Below are 18,477 nucleotides of genomic sequence, written 5' to 3'. Positions count from 1 at the left end.
TACAATCGAGTTGATTGGACGCCAGCGTCTTTGCCAAAAGCATTCATGCTACCCTGTAGAAATTTCATGGCTCCGAGTTCCTGTTTGGAAGGAAATTACTATTCTGTTCGCCAACAGTTCGTTAGTCGGCAAACTTTGTCTTCAGAGCCCAACTAGCACAAACTTCGAGCTGGATTTTCACTGCATCGATAAACGAGTATGGACAATAAAATGGGCCGGGGAAACAACAGCCGGATTATTTCTCTGGGAAAACGATTGTGCGCCTGGGAAGGCATAACTTGGATGCGGCTCGTTATTTCTTGTAGATTGACCGTCATGTTCAGAGGTCGTTCCATCCACGGCCGTCAACGACGTGGCACCTGCTCCAATTCAAGAAGCAGAGGCCAACTAAGATGAATGGACTAAGCAAAGCTGTCTAGTTGAAATGATCATGTCGCTCACGATTCCCGAGGGAGGTCCGGGGTGGCTTAGCCCAAGGTCTGACTTTTAAGAGTTTGGTGTAGCCAGTATGAAAAAAAACCAAGAAAGGGACCGATCAGACCTTTTCTCATCAGACAGCGACTGAAAGTCCCTCCGTTGTCATCTCATGTGTAAAATAAGGCAGCTAGAAGACCCATCAGGAGCAGGAACAGGAGCAGGGAACACACCAACGACGGAACGAGAACGAGAACATCAAGCCGCGCTGGATACTCGATCAGGGCTAGCGGCGACCCATGGAGCGACAATCCCAACAAATGCGCGCGCTTCACATGTACGCGGGTCCACCTGATCTCGGCCCTTTATCCTTATCAATCGAGCTCGAGTGCCTCGGGCCATTGACATCATCCACTGCCAAATACCAGGTTGAGTCGCACCTTATTTAAATCTACTTTCTCGTCCTATTCGCTTTACCTACGACCTTATACCGATTCAATAATTTAAATCATGGCCGACAACAACCAGGGCTGCAAGATCACCCTCTACTGGTAGGTAGCTATGCTTCCGATTCCGAAAAATCGATACCCAGGTACTAATGCCAGACCAGGCTCGAGCAATCTCGAAGCCACCGCATCCTGTGGCTGCTGGAAGAGCTCCACCTGAAGTATGAGTTGAAGATTTTCAAGCGTCGCACCGACAAGCTTGCGCCCGCAGAGCTCAAGGAGATCCATCCCCTGGGCAAGTCGCCCATCGTCACGATCGAGGCCCCGGGCTCCGACAAGCCTATGGTTCTGGCCGAGTCGGGCGCCATCGTCGAGTATCTGTGCGATCACTTCGGCAAGGGGAATCCCACCTTGGTGCCCGAGCGCTATGTGGCCGGTCGCGAGGGCCAGGTCGGCGGAGAGCGCGAGGAATGGATGCGCTACCGTTATTTCATGCACTACACGGAAGGTAGTCTGATGCCGTACCTGGTGATGACTCTCGTCAACGACAGTAAGTGATGATCGCATGCGTCTTGTATTCTGGATCGGTGGTGGGTCCGGGCTAACGTTCCTAAAGCCATACGCAAGTCACCTCCGTTCTTCGTCCGCCCGATCACCAGCATCGTGGCCTCGCAGGTTGAGTCTGCCTTCTTAACCCGCAACATCGATGGCAACCTGGCATTCCTGGAGGACCAGCTGAAGACTGCTCCCGATGGTGGTCTCTTCCTCTGCGGCAAGGACTTGACCGCAGCGGATATTCTGATGAGCTTCCCGGTCATCGCCGCCGGCCAGCGAGTGTTGCAGGACAAGAAGAACCAGGAGAAGTACCCCTTGTTGACAGGATATGCGAAGAAGCTGCAGGAGATGGAGAGCTACAAGAAGGCCGTTGCGAAAATTGAGGCGGCCGAGGGATCCTTCTCAGCCTCTATGTAAGATCCACGTTGGATGAGTACACGACCATGTTCTTTTATGTATATGCTAGCTCTAATGATGTCTAATCTTCATGAAAGTAAATGTATTTTCAGACTGAATTGTGCTTGGTAACGTGACCGCTCCGATTGGCGACTCTCGGAGAATGAATTGGGATATTCATGCGGGAAATAAATAGAACGCATCGGCGACGTAACCGTCGTGACTGCAAAGACCAAAGTTCTATAGATAGAATTAAACGATTCAAATAAAACAACAGAATAGACAATGCTTAGGAAGAAAAGAGAGAGGGAGCACGCTCAACTACAGCAAAGTTCCTACGTAAGCACGTGACCGTCCCGGCCCAAGGCCCGCTGACACATCGCATCAGGTGACCTGAACCTCATCTCGTCCGCACGTCTGCAGAAGCGACGGCTGTGTGTCTACGCTACGAGTTACATCGCAACCATGGCCGGCCCCAGCAAGTGTACGTACAGGTAACTCCTTGCTTTGCATTGTATCATTCGCTAACCAATTGACCAGCCCTGGTCCTTGACCCGGCCCTCCAGAGATACTACGGTACATCCTCCTCAACCACATCCCCTCGGTTCCCGCGCTTCACCCGATCCTGGGCAGGACGCGATCGCTCTGCTGTGTCTTGAAATGGCAATTTGCATTGACATCGGTCTACCCGCTTCTTCCCGCCGTCTCAACCGACCCTTGTCCGCAAACAGATACTAACGGACTCGACAGAACTCAATACCAACCGCTACAAGTACTGGCGCTGGAATTCCCGCCATGCCTGGATCTCTTTCATTTACATGGCTGTGATCCCCGGTGCTCTTACCTGGGCTGCCTACAAGACCGAGGTATGGATCGAATTTCCCCGCCTTTTCCCGGTCGTGGCCACTCCGATGTGAGGAAACTCATCTGACAATTTATAGGGTAAGTACGAGCTCCGCGGCAAGCGCAAGGAAGATACCATCTCGGAGTGGTAAAGAATGATGGAAAGATGATTTGATTTGGTGGAGTGGCAATCGCCGCTCGGCGAAGTGGTGATCAGCGAGCTCTTTCACCCCGGCACGATCGCGTCTTGCCATGGGTTTGGAGCGAAAACTGCAATTTTTTGTGCCGGTGCCTCTGGCCGGGCTATGTACCTTACTACGAGCATATACCGCATTGACTTTCTTCTGTTTCTTCACCTCGCGGCCACTCCACCTTGGGAACATTCGGAACCAGGTGTAGACGAAGACGTATATTAATTTGTTTACTCGAGATTAATCGTACATCGTTGCGAAACGGGTATCCTAAATCTCCGTGGCTGCCGCATGTTAACATATCCTAACCCACATCTCTCGGATCTTCAGTACGGGGCCCATCCCCGGCGACCACCACGCCCACCTCCCTCTGGAAGCCTCTCGCCTCGCTTCCACTCGCCGGGAGGAAGAGTAGGGGGGCCACCACGATCCCCACCTCGAGGGCCGCCCCGGCCACCTCGACCAAATCCATTATCTCGGAATGCGCGCATACCACCGCCGCCTCCCATCCCAGGCGGACCAGAGGCACCACGAAGCGCCGGCGCAACTGATCCATCCTCGAGAGGAGGGAGGATGGCACACTCCACATAGTCTCCAACAATGAACCGAACGTCTTGCAAAGCCTTATCTGCTTCTGAGCCTTGGAAACGCAGTGGACCTGGACGAGGCCGTGGCTCGGCCCGGTCGTCTGCGTCTTCCTCGCCGCGGTACGGACTATCTCTTGGCGCAACAATCACGCTTCCCAAATCTTTGCTCACGTATCGGCCACGCACATCGGGGCCCATTATAGCTGCGCCGCGAGCGTCGGGATAGATCAGACGAAAGCAGAGCCGAGTGCCCACGGGCGGGTCAGGCAGTAATGAAGGAAGTGCGGAAGTGAGGAGCTGTGAAAGTTCACGTAGGGTACATGATTGCCAGGTGTAGATCTCAAGATGAGGAGGAAGCGGCGCAGCTGCTGGAGGAGAAGACTCGCGAATGCTGTTGGGTCCGCTGGCTGGACCACCGCGGCGGGGAGGGGCAGGGATGCTGTAGTCGGAGAGATTGTAATAGTTGTTGTTTCGATAGAAGAGCTTCAAATGAAATGGAACAGTAGTATGGCGGTCGATTGAGGCCTTGGAGCCTTCTCGCGAGGGAGCAGCCATGACGCAGGGCGATAGTATCGCGTGCAATGTCAGTGCAGAGATTTTGGAGATCAAAGCAACGAACGGTAGATTGTAATGCGGGCTCGGTATTTGCACGTAACGAGCTTGCCGACGACGTGGTTCGAGGAATCGAGTGGGGAGTGAGGTGGGTGGTGAATTGGAGAAGATCCCCGAAGCAGCGAAGCTGTCGGAGTGTCTGACCTTCCAACCGAACATTCTTTTCCTCCTGCCACATCACCCCACGCGCTACTCTCCAACAGATCGAGTTCAGCGCCTATATCGGTTGCGCAATCTTCTACATCAGACGGTCTGTGATAACCATCGGAAAAAAAAGGCCTGCGCCGGGCAGCCTCCGCCACCATGGATTTCGCCGCTCTCATGTCCAAGGAGATCTCCAAGGCAAAAGCTCCCGATGCCTCCAAGGCTTCCGGTGGAGAAAAACGCAAAGGCTCGCCGGCCGAGCCAACGAAAAAATACCTGCGCCGAGGAGAAGTTGAAGCTGCGCGCATTGCGGCCTACAATGAGGACCAGGAGCGGTTACGGAAAGAGCGTGAAGATCGCCTAGCCAACAAGCGCAAGCACGAGGAGGAGGAGGCGGATCGCCGACGGGAGCGGGAAGAAAAGAAGCGCAGGCTCGCTGAGGAGTCGAAGAAGAAAAGAGAAGAGGAAGAGGAAGCCCAGGAACGTGAACGGCGGCGTAGACTCGGTCTGCCTGAACTGCCTTCAAAGAGTGACGATAATAGCCCGGGCCCCGAAGATGGACAGGAAGAAGATATTGAGGAAGACGAGCTCATCGAGAAGCTCAGAGAGCTGGATGAGCCGGCACGACTGTTTGGCGAGAATCATCGCTCCCGACTTCGACGATACCGCCGCCTTGTTCAGCGCGCCGCTTCGCAGCAAAAACTGACAGACGGACCGATCCCAACCACCTTGGAACCTGTTTCTGGCGGGGAAATGATTATTTCGGCCAAGATTCCAAAGGAGCAAGACGGTCGATTGTTTCTACTCCGCCAGCTGGCGTCTTATTTCAACATGGTACTTTCGGAATGGGAGCTTGCTCTCGCGAAGCGCGACGTCACTGTGCGACAGAGCTTCCAGGGCAAGCAAGCGTACAATGCGATGTTGCAATCTCGAGAAAACATGAAGCCGCTGTACCGCCGACTCGAAAAAGCAGACCTCGAGGACGGACTTCTAGAGCCGATCGTGGAGATTGTTCACAAGGCACAGCAACGGAGATACGTCGATGCCAATGACGCATATCTCCGGGTGAGCATTGGAAAGGCGTATGTCTCCCCCTCCCCCCAATTCCTATGATACCGAGAATTATGCTAACTGGACGATAGTGCATGGCCCATCGGTGTGACCATGGTTGGTATTCACGAGCGATCTGCGCGCGAAAAACTACACCAGAGTGACCAGCAGGCACATATTCTCAGTGATGAAGCAACGCGCAAGTACCTGCAGAGCATTAAGCGGTGCTTGACCTTTGCGCAGGTGCGCTGGCCCCCGGAGGATCAGCTCCAGATCATGGGCTAGAATGCCACGAGTGATGTGTTTGATATACCCATAGCGTTTAAAATTGGAGATGTACTTTCGTCTGTTCGAATTGGCTATTAGCATCAAAATTCCAGAAGATCCCAGTTGCAGCCATGCATGGCGGGTCCACTCCGACCTCAACTTTTAGACCGTTGAACGGACTCCTTTCCTCGAAACAGCTCGTCATGTTCCTCGCTCTCGTGTCCACCTTCGGCCTCTTATGTCCACTGTATCTTATCTACAAACCCCCTGCCGCATTAATACGCTTCTTTCAACGTCGCTGGCCCGACGTTTTGTTCCGTCACGTAACTGCCGAGAGAGTTGTCGCGTTGACCATCGACGACGCCCCATCCACGCACACGCGCGCCATTCTCGACCTTTTAGTATCAAATGATGCGATTGCCACTTTTTTCTTGATTGGGTCTCAGGTTTTTGGCTATGAGGATGTCCTCGCTGAGCTGGTGCGCGCTGGCAATGAACTAGCCAACCACGCGATGTACGATGAGCCATCGCACGAGCTAAGCGACGCGACCCTTGCGGAGCAGATTCATCAAGTACACGCCTTGATTCAAGATGCGTATGGTGCAGCAGGACGGGTTGGACCAGATACTTGGTTTTTCCGGCCAGGCTCGGGTTTCTTCAGCTCGCGAATGCGACGCCTGGTCTCGCAGCTGGGGTATCGACTCGTGCTCGGGGACGTGTATCCCCACGATCCACAGGTGCCGTTTGCAAGCTTGAATGCGAGACATATTCTGAGCATGGTGAAGCCGGGCAGTATCATCATTTGCCACGACCGCAGAGAATGGACCCTGCCGATGTTACGAGAGGTGTTGCCGGAGCTCAAGCGCCGCGGATATCGCGTTGTCACGGTATCAGGGCTTCTCAAGACACACTGAGTTTACGATAACAAAGCGAAGTGCAAATTGACCATGCGCCCAAAAGCGTACGGATTCGGAAAGAAAGCTTCAATACGTCTAAAGGTCAAACCATGACCGTGTATACATACATAATACATCGTCGTCGTCTCACACACTATTGTGTTAGCTCCTTCCACATCTGCGCCAGTGTTTTCCACCAGCTCTTCGCAGTTGTGGATGATGTCGCCGTCAGAACCTTGCTGAACGTATCCTCTCTTGTCAGATCAGACCCGGTGTTGGGATAGATATGATGGCCGTCCATTCCATTCATCACAGCGAGGGAGGAAGATGGAGGGCGAGTTGACACGACACTGCTTGCCATGCTACGTATTTCCCTGTCGGCATCTCGATCACAAAGTAAATGACCAGCAGTAGAGACACATCCACCGTAGGCAAAGCGGACCAGCGAGTCACCGGTCAGACTTCCGATGATATAAACACCGGGAGCAACTTGCAGATCTTCAGTCGCTTTCACGCGAAGAGTCTGGCCCGATACAGTCGAATCGTCCGATTCATGGCCTAGGACTTCGGATCGTAGCTTGGAATCCAAATAGTCCAAGGAACCCCGGCGGCCAGCAGCGTATACGAGACCCCGCACAGACCGGGTGAACGTGGAACCGTCCGCACGGTGAAAGTTGACTCGAGCCAAGCCATTTTCCACTTCCACGTCGGTGATCTCAACATTGCACACGCCTTCGTATAAGTCGTCCCAATTTCGGCTTTCCAAAAACGAGGTGGAAGTGCCGCGGCGGTTTTTGGGCCGCTGATTCTTGGATGTCGTGTTTGCGGCAAGGGCGGCTCGCTTCATTAATCGATACACACCGGCATATTCCGGGTATGCCCGTTGGTGACAGCTCCGGAGCGGCGAGGGGCGATCCTCGGGAGACCATCTGAAAATATGCAATATGTTTTGGTCAGGTGAGGCAGATATAATTGCATCCGCGGCGGAGAAACCAGACCCGATGACGAGGAGTGGAGTTTCCGGCGTAGATCGGGTTTGAAGCAACGGCCGCAGGATTGGCGCAGGCGGCAGCAATTCCGAGAAAATGCCACTCGCTAGCACCAAACGCTTACAACGAATGTTGTGGGACCGAATGTAGAACCCTTCGGTTGTGCGGGTGATGCCTTCCAGCTCTTCCCCACATCGGAAGACATCGTCGATGTGGACCGCCGTGGGGTATGCACGGAAGTAGCCGGCGATCTCGCGCCTCGTCGGCCGCGTGAACGTCGGTAGTTCCTGACCGGTGGTCTTCTTATGGTGGTCTGCAAAAGAGTAGCCGGGGAGCGACAGCATCGCCGCATAGCTCAGAGTTTGGATATCCCAGCTGGCCCCGTGGGGATCTTCGGTCCATTGACCCCCCGGATATGACGGCTTCCCAAAAACGAGGTGCGGGAGGGCCTTTTCAGGTACACGGCGCCACTCAACATTGGACGCGGTGTCGGTCTCATCGATGTCGACACTGGGTCGTACGAGAGTGTCCAGCAGAACGTTGACGGGTAAAGCCTGGGTCGAATACGACAGACGAGAGGCGGCGAAATGCGCCGTCAACGCTTCCACGTCGGCGTTTAACAAATCGGGCGCATCTTTTAACTTGGCATCTAGCAAATGATCTGGGTGTGGAGGGTCCCGGAAGTAGAAGGGGAGATGACCATGGAGGATGTAGGAAAGGATCATAGCCGACGGCCCATTGCCTATTCACAAAGATGATTAACACCAGAGGCTTCGCGGAATCAACGCAGAGGAACGCAAAGGAACGCAGTTCTCAGACCTACCGACAACGACTGTATCGGTTTCCATGGAGAGCGGAGTCTCGGACGCTTCAACCAGCGTGGGGCATTCTGGAGACATGCGACGAGATCACGCCTCATCCAAACCAGACGAGGAGTCACACAGGGTACCAGGAACGGCCATGAAGGGGAAGCATCATGGAGGGGAAGCAATCGCGGAGATCAATAATCATGCTGACAAAAGCCCGAGGTGGGGATCTCCGTCCAGTTCCAGAGTTGCTTGGGGTCGTCCAAGTCCGGAAGTAATTGGACGGGAAAGTAGGAGCGCGAGAAATGGCATGACTGCTGCCATCACCGGTACGTCAGAGATGCAAGGCACTTCCTATCCCTTTCAAAGTCACTCACGCCGGACAGCTCATCCATGCGTTGAATGGCGAAAACTCTCTGGTAGCCCTAAGCCCTACTTTCCACATCCGGATGAGGCGCTGCGGGATGCGCGCGCCTGGGGAGACTCGAGGCGTCCATGCTTCTATGCTTCTATACTCCCATGCTTTCATGCTTTCATGATCCTCTTGCGCCCCTGATTTGATCGCGCCGTCCGACCTGCCCGCGCGATCATGTATCATCTGGCCAAGTCGCTATATACGTACGCGACCAGCAAAGAGGGTAAGTCGCCGTCATCTCCGGGCCCTCTCCTCATCTAACGTGTTGGGCCCCTTCCAGAGTACTCCGTTCTGTTATTAGGCCTCGACAACGCCGGAAAGACCACACTCCTGTCCCAGATCAAAGCGCTCTACCAACCGCGACCGGATGGCGCTCCGACCCCCAATCCCAGCAAGACCGTCCCGACCGTCGGCCAGAATGTCGCGACTATTTCCCTACATGACATGAACCTGAAGATTTGGGATGTCGGCGGTCAGATCTCGATGCGCGGTCTCTGGCAGAGCTATTACACCAGCTGCCATGCCATCATCTTCGTGGTGGACAGCGCCGACGTGGGTCAAGATCCGGATATCACACGGCTGCCCTCCGCACCCGGGCGCCGTCCGAGTTCAGTGTCCGGTCCTTCGCGAAGCGGCGACCTCTTCACGGAACAAAACGTTGGGATCAACGCGGGTGGAAGCGACTTCGGGCGCCTGGACGAATGCCGGCAGGTCTTGGAATCGGTTCTGCAAAACGCCGACGTCGCGGGAGTGCCCATCCTGGTGCTGGCCAACAAGCAGGATCGGGAAGATTGCGTCGAGGTGGTCCGCATCAAGGAGGGCTTCGTCCGCAAAGTGTTCGAGGGTGAAACGGGAAGCGGCGTCCGAGACAGTCGCGTGCTGCCGGTCAGCGCGCTGATGGGTTCGGGGGTGCAGGCGGCCGTCGAGTGGGTGCAGAGCCGCGTCAAGTGGAATAAAGAGGGCCGACCTCCGGTGATGCGGTGATTTACAAGTTGGCCTTGAACATACATGCATACTGGCGTTTGATAATCTTAATTCTGTTACCATATACCAACGAAAGTTTGATCAATTGCGCGTGCCTCAAGGTGGAGTCCGTCTGGACACTTCGTATAGATTTCACCAGACCAGACAGCCCGGACCTGGCAATATGCCTTGGCGAAGGGACTGTATATGTCCGATTTTGTTTGAATAACGAGGGAAAAGAAGAAACCAAAAGACCTTTAACTTTAAGCCACCAGGATGATTCTAGGATGATTCTAGGGCGATTCCAAGGGTCTAGGGACCACGTGGATGCCCCGGTCCTCAGGCTGCCACCACGGCTAGTAACTAACTACTAATTATGCTTCGCACAACGGAGTAGTGCGTCACAGGGTGCTCAAGGTGCATCTGTGTTTGCTTTCACGACTGCTTTGCTTCGGTCCAAAATCAAGGAAATCCAGCCATTATTGCGTCTAATACTGCAATCCTCCCAACTTTTGATTCCCCACCTTTTGATGTCACGAACCGTCGACGATCCTGATCATTCGAGCTGCACCCAGAACCCGACGTCAAGGGATCAATGAATCGAGTTTAGACATGCAGGATCTGTATCATCGGATCCACAGGGAGACCTCCTCCTAACTTGACTTGCCAGTGAAGGGCCGGTCTCGTGTGCCGTCAATTTGACGTCATGTCCTAGTATACATTGAACACCCAAAGGTCCAGTTATATAAGCCTCTGCAATCCTCCTTACGTCTGTTGTCTTTTCATATTTCCTCCTTTCATTTCCATCAACCCTAAATATCCATCATGAGCACCTTGAACAACGTCGATTCCGTTTCCAACCAGCCCGGCAGCTTCAAGCCTTCTGTTCCGCCCGAAGGCCCCATTACTGACAAGGGCGTAAGTTCAACTATCAACTTTCAACTCGATTCAATGATGGAAATGGCTAACATCACCCAGCACAAGCCCGGTGTCAAGGTAAACGAGGCCGACCAGCGCCCCGAATACCACATGCAGGCTTTCCCCGCGGGCACTGCTCCTGCCAGCAACTCCTACACACCTAATGCCAACGATATCGGCAGTCAGGCAAATAACCCTGATGTCCTCCGCGCACACGGCAAGGAGTCTACTTACACCTCTCCTGCCGACACCCTGACGGGTGCAACCTCCCAAGACGTGCACGCTGGCTTGGGCAAGCCTCTTCAGGGCCAGACTAACGTTGAGCTCGCTCACGATGGTGCTCACGGCCGAACGAAGCAGCCTGCCGGCCTGGAGGGTGTCGGAGCCACTCGCGAGGACCGCGGCCTCGAGCGCCAATTCGCCAACCAGCGCGGCCTGGAGAGAGAAGAGGCTGTAAGCAGCGGTACCCGTGGAAACAAGGCTGACCGTGCTGCCGAGGACATGCAGCCGGAGGGAGCTGAGACACTGGATACTGAGTGGAAGTATGAGCCTCGAACTCAGCGGGAAAAGAAATAAGTTTATTACGTACCACGATGTTATGACGCGGGATCTGGAAATCTCGCTGGCTATTGAGCAATACATATATATGAGTGTTTTCGTCTTTAACGGGTATCCGGTGTTTGAGCCGAGCATGTTTGAACATATTCAGTTCGTTATCGAATAAAAAAAGCGCTTTCTACAAACACCAGACATTAGAATTTATTTTGCCCGGGCGTTGTAAAACAAAAAATAAAGAAAAGATGCTCAGATGCATATGAGTTGCAGAAGCTTTGATATTACATATTCATAAGTTAATTGCTATTGGATTGATTATGTACAAGTCATGATACCGGATTATCATCCTCTCTTCAAGCTCTCACCGACTACTCCGGGCGGTAGTCGATACTTGGGATTTCTCGTCCAATTGCTTCTTTGGCCAGCTTCTGGCAATGTCGATGTTCGCCCGAGGAAACCACATCTCGAGGAAAACGTAAATCAAAAAGTCAATGACCACGCACAGACAGAACAGTTTACCGGCCCAGACACCGCAGCCGTAGTACCGTTTCAGACGATCAATCAATGCGAAGCTTCGCACTCGGTCTCCACTGGCTTCCCAACCCTGACCGGGGTAGTAGCCATAGAACTCTTCCGGGCTGATGTCGCCCATGATACCTTGGTAGACCCTCTCAGTGCGCTGGGCCACGTCCCGCCAGGAATACATCATCTTGACCTGGTCATGAAACCGGTCTGTTCGCACCTTGTTCGAACGCAGTGCGGCGATAGCCTTGCTGGTTGCAACTACCAGATCGTCCTCTTCTGGTTTAGCGAACGTGGTCATATGTTGGGGGAGAACCTCTGGAATACCACCGACACGGGTGCAAACCACATATAACCCGCAACTAGCAGCTTCGACAATAACCGTCCCAAATGCCTCTGTCAAACTGGGATGGAGGTAGATATGGCCTCGGACCATAACGTCCCGCACCTCTTCGTGTCGAACCGAGCCAAGCATTTCAACTTTATCCTGGAGCACGTTACGTTCCAGCATTTGTTCTAGGTCGATCGCCTTAGGCCCGGACCCCGCGATGATAAAGCGTGTGTTAGGGTTAGAAGCAAGGATTCGCGGAATCGCCGCGATCAAAAGATCTGTGCCCTTATTGTAGAAGAGACGGGAGATGACCACGATCGTAATGGTGTCGTCGGGCCCAATTGGTGTGGGGGATGGTCGAGGGTCGCCGGGGGAGCTTGGGATCTGGTCAAGAGCACGAGGGGTATATGATAACGGACGGAAATTCTCCGCAACGACGGCATTAGGAATCACGGAAACCATTAGAGGATCTAACGAGGCTCGAAGCACGGTATTTTCCTTGCTATGGGTGAGTCAGTCAGTGCTTTTGGAGGCTCCTGTAAACAAAACCTACCAAGTATGGCTGACGCAGATCGCATGATCGACATCGCTAAGAGTGAACTTGAGTAGCTTATTCGTGAGGATTGAAGCTGCATCGGCAAATCCAAAGAGGGAGTGGTCCGTAAAGACAGTTCGGAGACCCATTGTCCGCGCGTGGAGAATAGCTTCTCCACAGAAGCTACTGAGACTGGCATGGCCGTGGACGATCTCGATTTGCTCTCGAATGACAATGTTGCGGAAAATGGGAAAGAATGAAAAGACGGTAGGGAAAGTCGTCTCGCGATAGATGATGAAGAAGGGGACGTGGTAGATCTTCAAGCCGTTTGTGAGGTAGCGGACACCTGTCCGACCTTTGTATGCGTGAGTGATGATAATCACTTTGTGTCCACGATCGATCAGTTTCTATAATCCCGTCAGGATATGCCCGAGACCTGCGAGGACGCGAATATGAGGGGCGTGGCAGCCTACGGTCGACAATTGGTAGATGTGACTTTCGATTCCCCCTGGGAAAGAACGGTCAGCGTCTGGAATTCAAGCCGATTCTTGTCTATTGAGACCATTGTGACTTACCTGGTTGAGGAAAGAAGAAGTCACTGACCATACTGTCTCAATAGAACAGTAGAAACCATCGTCAGTCTATTGGGACCATCATGGTGTCATCATGGTGGCTGGCGCGTTGAGGACTCACGCAATGTTATAAGGCATTTTTGCGGCTCTGGCCCTTGGGCAGAGGATTTCTTGGTAAATTCCAGATATTCCGCGTGTTTAGCATCCTTGCGCTGGTCGCAATGAACACCATGCACACTCGATCGCAAAGGAGGAAGAAGCTCGAGGAGATACTGCCGGGCGGTGATCCAAATCCAGTGACGACGAATGTGTATAGAAGAGGTGCGGGAGTTATCACGTGATGATAACGGGACCGAGCCGTGCGATTGTACTGTGTAAATGGGAAAAGCTTGGCAAGGGAAAATGAAATTTCGTTTGCATGTGTTTGACGAAAACCACGTGCCCAGGTGCAGCGAGTTCTCAAGCTACGTGCCCTGACCTGTAGTCACCAATTCCGAGGAATGCAGCTGAAAAAAATGGCCGGATCCGAGGATGTCCTCGATGCGACCAAAATGTCCTCGACTCCCACCTCTGGCAAGACTCAGAAACGAAAGAGAGATGCCGGCGATACCACCACAACCACTCCGACACCAACCAGAAAGTCCAAGAAGCGCGAAAGCCAATCTGCCGAAGAGGGTACCTCCAAGAAGCGATCGAAGATCAGGGACAGGCTTCAAGGTGATGATTCCCCGAACGCGACCTGGAAAGAAAGTGCTGTCCCGACCAAGCGCCTCAAGACGCCTGCTGCAAACTCGGACGACCATGACCGTAAAGCGGGAAAGAAGTCAAAAGATGGCAAGCGAAAGAGCTCTGGGAACGATGCTCAGCCAGTTGAAGAAACTGCATCTGTGAGCTCGGAGCCTACGAGTGACCAGGGCGCAGAGGGGTCGACCGAGGACAAGCCCACGAAGAACAAACACGCCGGGCTCTTGTCCAAGTTCGAGCGCACCAAGACCGCTGCTGCCACAAAGGCCAAGAAGTTCAAGCCTGAGATCGAGGAGCCCAAGGAGGAGACTGCCGAGCCCGTGTTTGCGAAGGGCCTCGAGCCTTTGCCCCAGCCTGAGAATCCTGAGGAGCCCGAGACTCTACCGACATATTCATCTCTACCAGAATGGCTGGCAATTCCCCAACGGACATCAACCAAAGAGCGAGCCAAGTTCTCTGATCTGGGCATCAAATCTGACCTTCTTCAAATTCTTGACGAGCGCGGCTACAAGGAAGCGTTTGCAGTGCAGTCCGCCGTCATTCCGCTTCTTCTCGACAACAGCAACAACTACCACCCCGGCGATCTGTGTGTTTCCGCAGCAACAGGTTCTGGAAAGACCCTCTCCTACGTGCTTCCACTTGTCAGCTCCCTGAAACCCTTGCCTGCATCAAGATTGCGAGGACTGATCGTGGTTCCCACGCGCGAACTGGTGCGACAAGCGCGTGAATCATGTGAGCTCCTTGCCTCCAGATCCGGACTTCGAATCGGAAGTGCCGTGGGTAACGTGGCTATCAAAGACGAGCAAAAGCTTCTCATGCGGGTAGATCAAGTGTACGACCTAACCACGGTCACCCAGCGACAGAATACAGGCTTACAGGGAGATGACTGGATCGACTTCGATCTTGAAGCCTGCGTCAACGAGGCAGTAAATGCCAACGAGTATCTGCCGGGCCACATCCAGCGATCCGAACCCAACGTTGATATTCTCATCTGCACACCCGGTCGACTGGTCGACCACATTCGCTATACTAAGGGGTTTACTCTCAAGTATTTGGACTGGCTCGTGATCGATGAAGCCGATCGGCTACTGAACGAGAGCTTCCAGGACTGGGTCGACGTGGTGATGGGCTCACTGGACTCCCGTCAGGCTCCCGAGACCTTCGGACCCTGTGGCAAGTGTTTGTCGGACATGAAGCTCCCCATTGCTACGAAACCACCGCGAAAGGTTGTTCTAAGTGCAACCATGACTCGTGATGTATCTAAGCTCAACTCACTCCGATTGGCAAACCCCAAGATGGTTGTGGTCGGGGCGGAAAATCTCTCGGATCTCACCGACCTCTCCGTCGAGAGAGGCGACGCTTCTTACGACTTGCCGCCAACCCTGCACGAATACATGGTTCCCATTCCCGAGGCCGCCCAAAAGCCACTGTACTTACTGCGTCTTCTGGAATCACGCATCCAGGTCGGTGTGGACGCCACGCCTGGCACTGCCAACGGTGATGATGCCGACAGTGTAGTTTCTGATGATACGAGCTCTGACTCGGATGACGATTCATCTGACTCCGATTCCGACTCTGGTTCCGACTCCGATTCCGACTCTGATTCAAACACCGACACCGACTCGGACACGAACAGTAATTCCTCAAGCGACTCCGAGGATGAACTCGACCCCGCCGAGCATTCGGGCAAATCTCGTTCGAGTGTGTTGGTCTTCACCAAGTCTTCCGAATCCGCATCGCGGCTTGCTCGTCTGATAACCCTGACCAAGCCATCGCTCGCCAAGCAGATTGGGGTCATCGTCAAATCCAACAAATCTTCTGCCTCTCGCAAGACTCTGTCTGCTTACCGGCGAGGCCGAACTTCGATCATCATCGCCACCGATCGTGCTTCCCGTGGTCTCGATCTGGAGTCGTTGACAGACGTTGTCAACTACGATGTCCCTCACAGCATCACCACCTACGTCCACCGTGTCGGGCGTACTGCCCGTGCGGGCCGCGAAGGATCTGCCTGGACTCTGGTTGCTCATCACGAGGGGCGCTGGTTCTCGACTGAAATCGCGAACAGCGTGGATGGCCATATCACACGTTCGTCGGGCATTCATCGGGTGAACGTCAAGATTGACAAGAATTCGGCGACCTTCAAGGGTTACGGGAACGCTCTGGAGAGGCTGGAGAAGGAGGTCAAGATGGCCGGGGCGAACAAGTCAAAGTGAGAATGAAGCCGAGGACTGTATTTCACGAATATCCCAAGCGCATCGTCGCGTGGATAGCGCCTGTTATCCAACTGTAGAATATGATTAACAATACGACTATCACGAACACGTTTATTTTCACGAAAGAGCTGTATACTTCGCAAACAGGCCGATTCCGCTCGGCGTTGGTCCGCATCTCTCACAGTACGGGGCACAACCACAGCAAACCCTGTGGCATAGACTAACTCAGCAGGTTTCGGGCAGGAGTCGCCCGAGACACCGACTTGAAGCGGAGAAAGTGGGTCGTATCTGGGGGAGAGGAATCCGGGGCCCTGAGATGGTTCGGAGGATGTCCGATGGGGATACCCCAATTGAAGAGTTGAAGACACTCGAATCTCCTGCCAAGCTCATCTTCTCGTTCCTTTGGTTGCTTGGCTCGAATCAAACATCATGGAGAAACACGAGCAGGACGTTGTCACAATATCTGGTGAACAGTCGATTTTCCGACGTACGTGCCCTCATTCTTCTCCTCTCCTGTCTCCTACTAATATACACATCCAGCGGAACCGCCATTTGCACGATATATTCCCGGCGGATTCTCACCGTCACGATGTATGAAACTTCAGGGCAGGCCGATGACCTATGCCATCTTCCTCTTCTCAGGATGTGCCATTCTCTTTTTCGGATACGATACTGCAGTGATGAGTCAAGTCAACAACAATGCGAACTACATGCAGCGCATGGGCGTCGCCGGTGGCAGCGATCGCGATGCTGCAGCTATTGGTGGTCTGGTCAGTCTCTGGTTTGGAGGATTTGCCATCGGTGCGTTGATTGTGGGCTACGTCGCCGACTCCATCGGTCGCTTGAAGACAATCCAGCTGGGATGTCTATGGGGCATCCTTGGTGCAGCTCTGCTGGCATCCGCACAGAACATCACTTGGCTCGCATTTGCACGAGTGATCAGCGGTGTGGGATGTGGTCATCTGAACACGATGGTCCCCGTCTGGACATCAGAGCTGGCAGATCCTCATCTGCGCGGTGCCTTTGTGGCGGTCCAATTTACCCTCGCCATGGTCGGGTCGACAATCGCATACTGGATGGAGTTCGGTTGTCTCAAGACCCAAACAATGTCCTTTGCCTGGCGCTTCCCTCTCGGTTTCCAGATTGTCTTTCTGATCTTCATCCTGATTGCGGCTCCTTTCTACCCTGAGTCGCCTCGACACCTGGCCAAGATTGGCGATCTGTCTGGAGCAAGGACAGTGCTGGAGAAGTGCCGCATTGAGACCGATGAGCAAGTGATTGAGACCGAGATGGAAGAGATCGTTTCTGCCATTCGCGCCGAGGCCACGTCTACATCACATAGCTTCTACAGTATGCTGTTCACCAAGGACAAGCTACACACGCGCCGACGTGTAATTCTGGGTTCCGGGGTACAAGTTATGCAAAAGCTGACTGGGATTGACTTCATCGCGGTCTATGCTCCAAACATGTTCGCTCTGTCAGGCTTTTCAGGCGATAAACCGGCCCTTCTGGCCGGAGGCAACTGGTTTGGATACATTGCCAGTCTGGCGCTGTCCATCTACCTCTGCGATCGAGTCGGCCGACGCAACTTAATGCTGACCGGATGTCTTCTCATGGGCATCGTCTTGATTGTGGGAGGTGTGCTCTCCCATGAGACGATTGCCCATAAGACCAGCGACCCAGCAATGGCTAGCAAATTCGGGTCTGGCGTCGCAGCCATCCTATATATCTATACCTTTATCTACGGCAGCACCTGGCTGACGACTTGGTAAATGACACAAAGCACCTTCTTTCGAGTTGACAGTTGCTAATTTTTTGACAGCTGGGTTTACCCCACCGAAGTGTTCCCGCTCGCAAGCCGAAGTAAAGGTGCCGCATTGGCAACCTTTGCTTTTTCCATCGCTGGAGGCACGATTAACATGATCATCCCGTATCTCATCCAGGCAATTGGATTCTGGGTTTTTATCCTGTTTGCCCTGATCAACCTGTCGCTGCTGGCACCTATATATCTCTTCTACGTCGGTCAGTATCATTATCGTTGTCTACTCTTTACTGTTCTGTTCACTGACACTAGCAGAAACTGCTAACCGTCACCTGGAGCAGCTCGACATTCTCTTCTCAAGCGATAGTTGCTTGGCTTGGAGAGCGGAGAAGAACTTTATTGAAAAGCTGAATGAACAAGGCGGAATTTTAGGAGAAGATAATGAAAAGGGCAGCGTGGAACAAGTGGAATGAAACCTCCCTCTTGATACCAGTCGGTCAGAGACTGAGGTTACATCACAATGTGTAGCTGGCTACATGAAGCCATTGGTGACAGGATAACATCTGTCTTAGGTAACGCATCCCGGATTGATGCATCTCAATATAACATGTCATATCTTCTAATTTAGTTTTCAGAGTCGCGGGCAACGTAAGTCATCAGCCGTGCCCAGTATCCGAAGGTTAGCTTAGTGGAGCATCTGCACATGTGGGCACCAACTCTTTTATCTTGCTGTTTATACAGTAGTCGATTA

The 18,477-nt window shown here is 53.3% G+C and overlaps 11 protein-coding genes across 11 annotated transcripts; 8 read left to right on the top strand and 3 right to left on the bottom strand.

Annotated features, from left to right (window-relative positions):
- Positions 1-924: 924 nt before the first annotated feature.
- N7498_005942 (glutathione S-transferase) lies at positions 925-1,832 on the top strand (the record flags this gene model as incomplete). The annotated part of the gene is made up of 3 exons (XM_058453004.1): positions 925-965; positions 1,025-1,410; positions 1,477-1,832. 3 exons carry the CDS (start codon positions 925-927, stop codon positions 1,830-1,832), a joined length of 783 nt encoding a protein of 260 aa, XP_058309542.1.
- A 444-nt stretch (positions 1,833-2,276) lies between these two features.
- On the top strand, positions 2,277-2,806 carry N7498_005941 (uncharacterized protein; the record flags this gene model as incomplete). The annotated part of the gene is made up of 4 exons (XM_058453003.1): positions 2,277-2,295; positions 2,352-2,387; positions 2,562-2,677; positions 2,753-2,806. 4 exons carry the CDS (start codon positions 2,277-2,279, stop codon positions 2,804-2,806), a joined length of 225 nt encoding a protein of 74 aa, XP_058309541.1.
- Positions 2,807-3,171: 365 nt separating this feature from the next.
- On the bottom strand, positions 3,172-3,987 carry N7498_005940 (SAP18 family protein; the record flags this gene model as incomplete). Its single annotated transcript, XM_058453002.1, has 1 exon — positions 3,172-3,987. One exon carries the CDS (start codon positions 3,985-3,987, stop codon positions 3,172-3,174), a length of 816 nt encoding a protein of 271 aa, XP_058309540.1.
- A 360-nt stretch (positions 3,988-4,347) lies between these two features.
- Positions 4,348-5,523, top strand: N7498_005939 (mRNA splicing protein PRP18; the record flags this gene model as incomplete). The annotated part of the gene is made up of 2 exons (XM_058453001.1): positions 4,348-5,270; positions 5,331-5,523. 2 exons carry the CDS (start codon positions 4,348-4,350, stop codon positions 5,521-5,523), a joined length of 1,116 nt encoding a protein of 371 aa, XP_058309539.1.
- A 113-nt stretch (positions 5,524-5,636) lies between these two features.
- N7498_005938 (chitin deacetylase CDA4) lies at positions 5,637-6,419 on the top strand (the record flags this gene model as incomplete). Its single annotated transcript, XM_058453000.1, has 1 exon — positions 5,637-6,419. One exon carries the CDS (start codon positions 5,637-5,639, stop codon positions 6,417-6,419), a length of 783 nt encoding a protein of 260 aa, XP_058309538.1.
- A 136-nt stretch (positions 6,420-6,555) lies between these two features.
- N7498_005937 (uncharacterized protein) lies at positions 6,556-8,289 on the bottom strand (the record flags this gene model as incomplete). Its single annotated transcript, XM_058452999.1, has 2 exons — positions 6,556-8,132; positions 8,214-8,289. 2 exons carry the CDS (start codon positions 8,287-8,289, stop codon positions 6,556-6,558), a joined length of 1,653 nt encoding a protein of 550 aa, XP_058309537.1.
- Positions 8,290-8,785: 496 nt separating this feature from the next.
- N7498_005936 (ADP-ribosylation factor family protein) lies at positions 8,786-9,595 on the top strand (the record flags this gene model as incomplete). Its single annotated transcript, XM_058452998.1, has 2 exons — positions 8,786-8,834; positions 8,892-9,595. 2 exons carry the CDS (start codon positions 8,786-8,788, stop codon positions 9,593-9,595), a joined length of 753 nt encoding a protein of 250 aa, XP_058309536.1.
- An 804-nt stretch (positions 9,596-10,399) lies between these two features.
- N7498_005935 (uncharacterized protein) lies at positions 10,400-11,068 on the top strand (the record flags this gene model as incomplete). The annotated part of the gene is made up of 2 exons (XM_058452997.1): positions 10,400-10,492; positions 10,553-11,068. The coding sequence occupies 2 exons, from the start codon at positions 10,400-10,402 to the stop codon at positions 11,066-11,068; spliced, it is 609 nt and encodes a 202-aa protein (XP_058309535.1).
- Positions 11,069-11,408: 340 nt separating this feature from the next.
- Positions 11,409-13,041, bottom strand: N7498_005934 (phosphatidylinositol N-acetylglucosaminyltransferase subunit A/GPI3; the record flags this gene model as incomplete). The annotated part of the gene is made up of 4 exons (XM_058452996.1): positions 11,409-12,402; positions 12,454-12,842; positions 12,909-12,943; positions 13,011-13,041. The coding sequence occupies 4 exons, from the start codon at positions 13,039-13,041 to the stop codon at positions 11,409-11,411; spliced, it is 1,449 nt and encodes a 482-aa protein (XP_058309534.1).
- Positions 13,042-13,522: 481 nt separating this feature from the next.
- N7498_005933 (putative ATP-dependent RNA helicase DBP6) lies at positions 13,523-15,964 on the top strand (the record flags this gene model as incomplete). The annotated part of the gene is made up of 1 exon (XM_058452995.1): positions 13,523-15,964. One exon carries the CDS (start codon positions 13,523-13,525, stop codon positions 15,962-15,964), a length of 2,442 nt encoding a protein of 813 aa, XP_058309533.1.
- Positions 15,965-16,393: 429 nt separating this feature from the next.
- On the top strand, positions 16,394-18,199 carry N7498_005932 (low-affinity glucose transporter HXT3; the record flags this gene model as incomplete). The annotated part of the gene is made up of 4 exons (XM_058452994.1): positions 16,394-16,451; positions 16,505-17,732; positions 17,787-17,986; positions 18,042-18,199. The coding sequence occupies 4 exons, from the start codon at positions 16,394-16,396 to the stop codon at positions 18,197-18,199; spliced, it is 1,644 nt and encodes a 547-aa protein (XP_058309532.1).
- Between the last annotated feature and the right edge of the window lie 278 nt (positions 18,200-18,477).

The sequence above is a fragment of the Penicillium cinerascens genome (assembly GCF_028974065.1).
Source record: "Penicillium cinerascens strain IBT 15544 chromosome Unknown contig_5_segment0_segment0, whole genome shotgun sequence".
Lineage (NCBI taxonomy): Eukaryota > Fungi > Ascomycota > Eurotiomycetes > Eurotiales > Aspergillaceae > Penicillium > Penicillium cinerascens.
The sequence above is the reverse complement of the archived record's forward strand: the minus strand, read 5'-3'. Positions and strand labels throughout refer to the sequence as shown.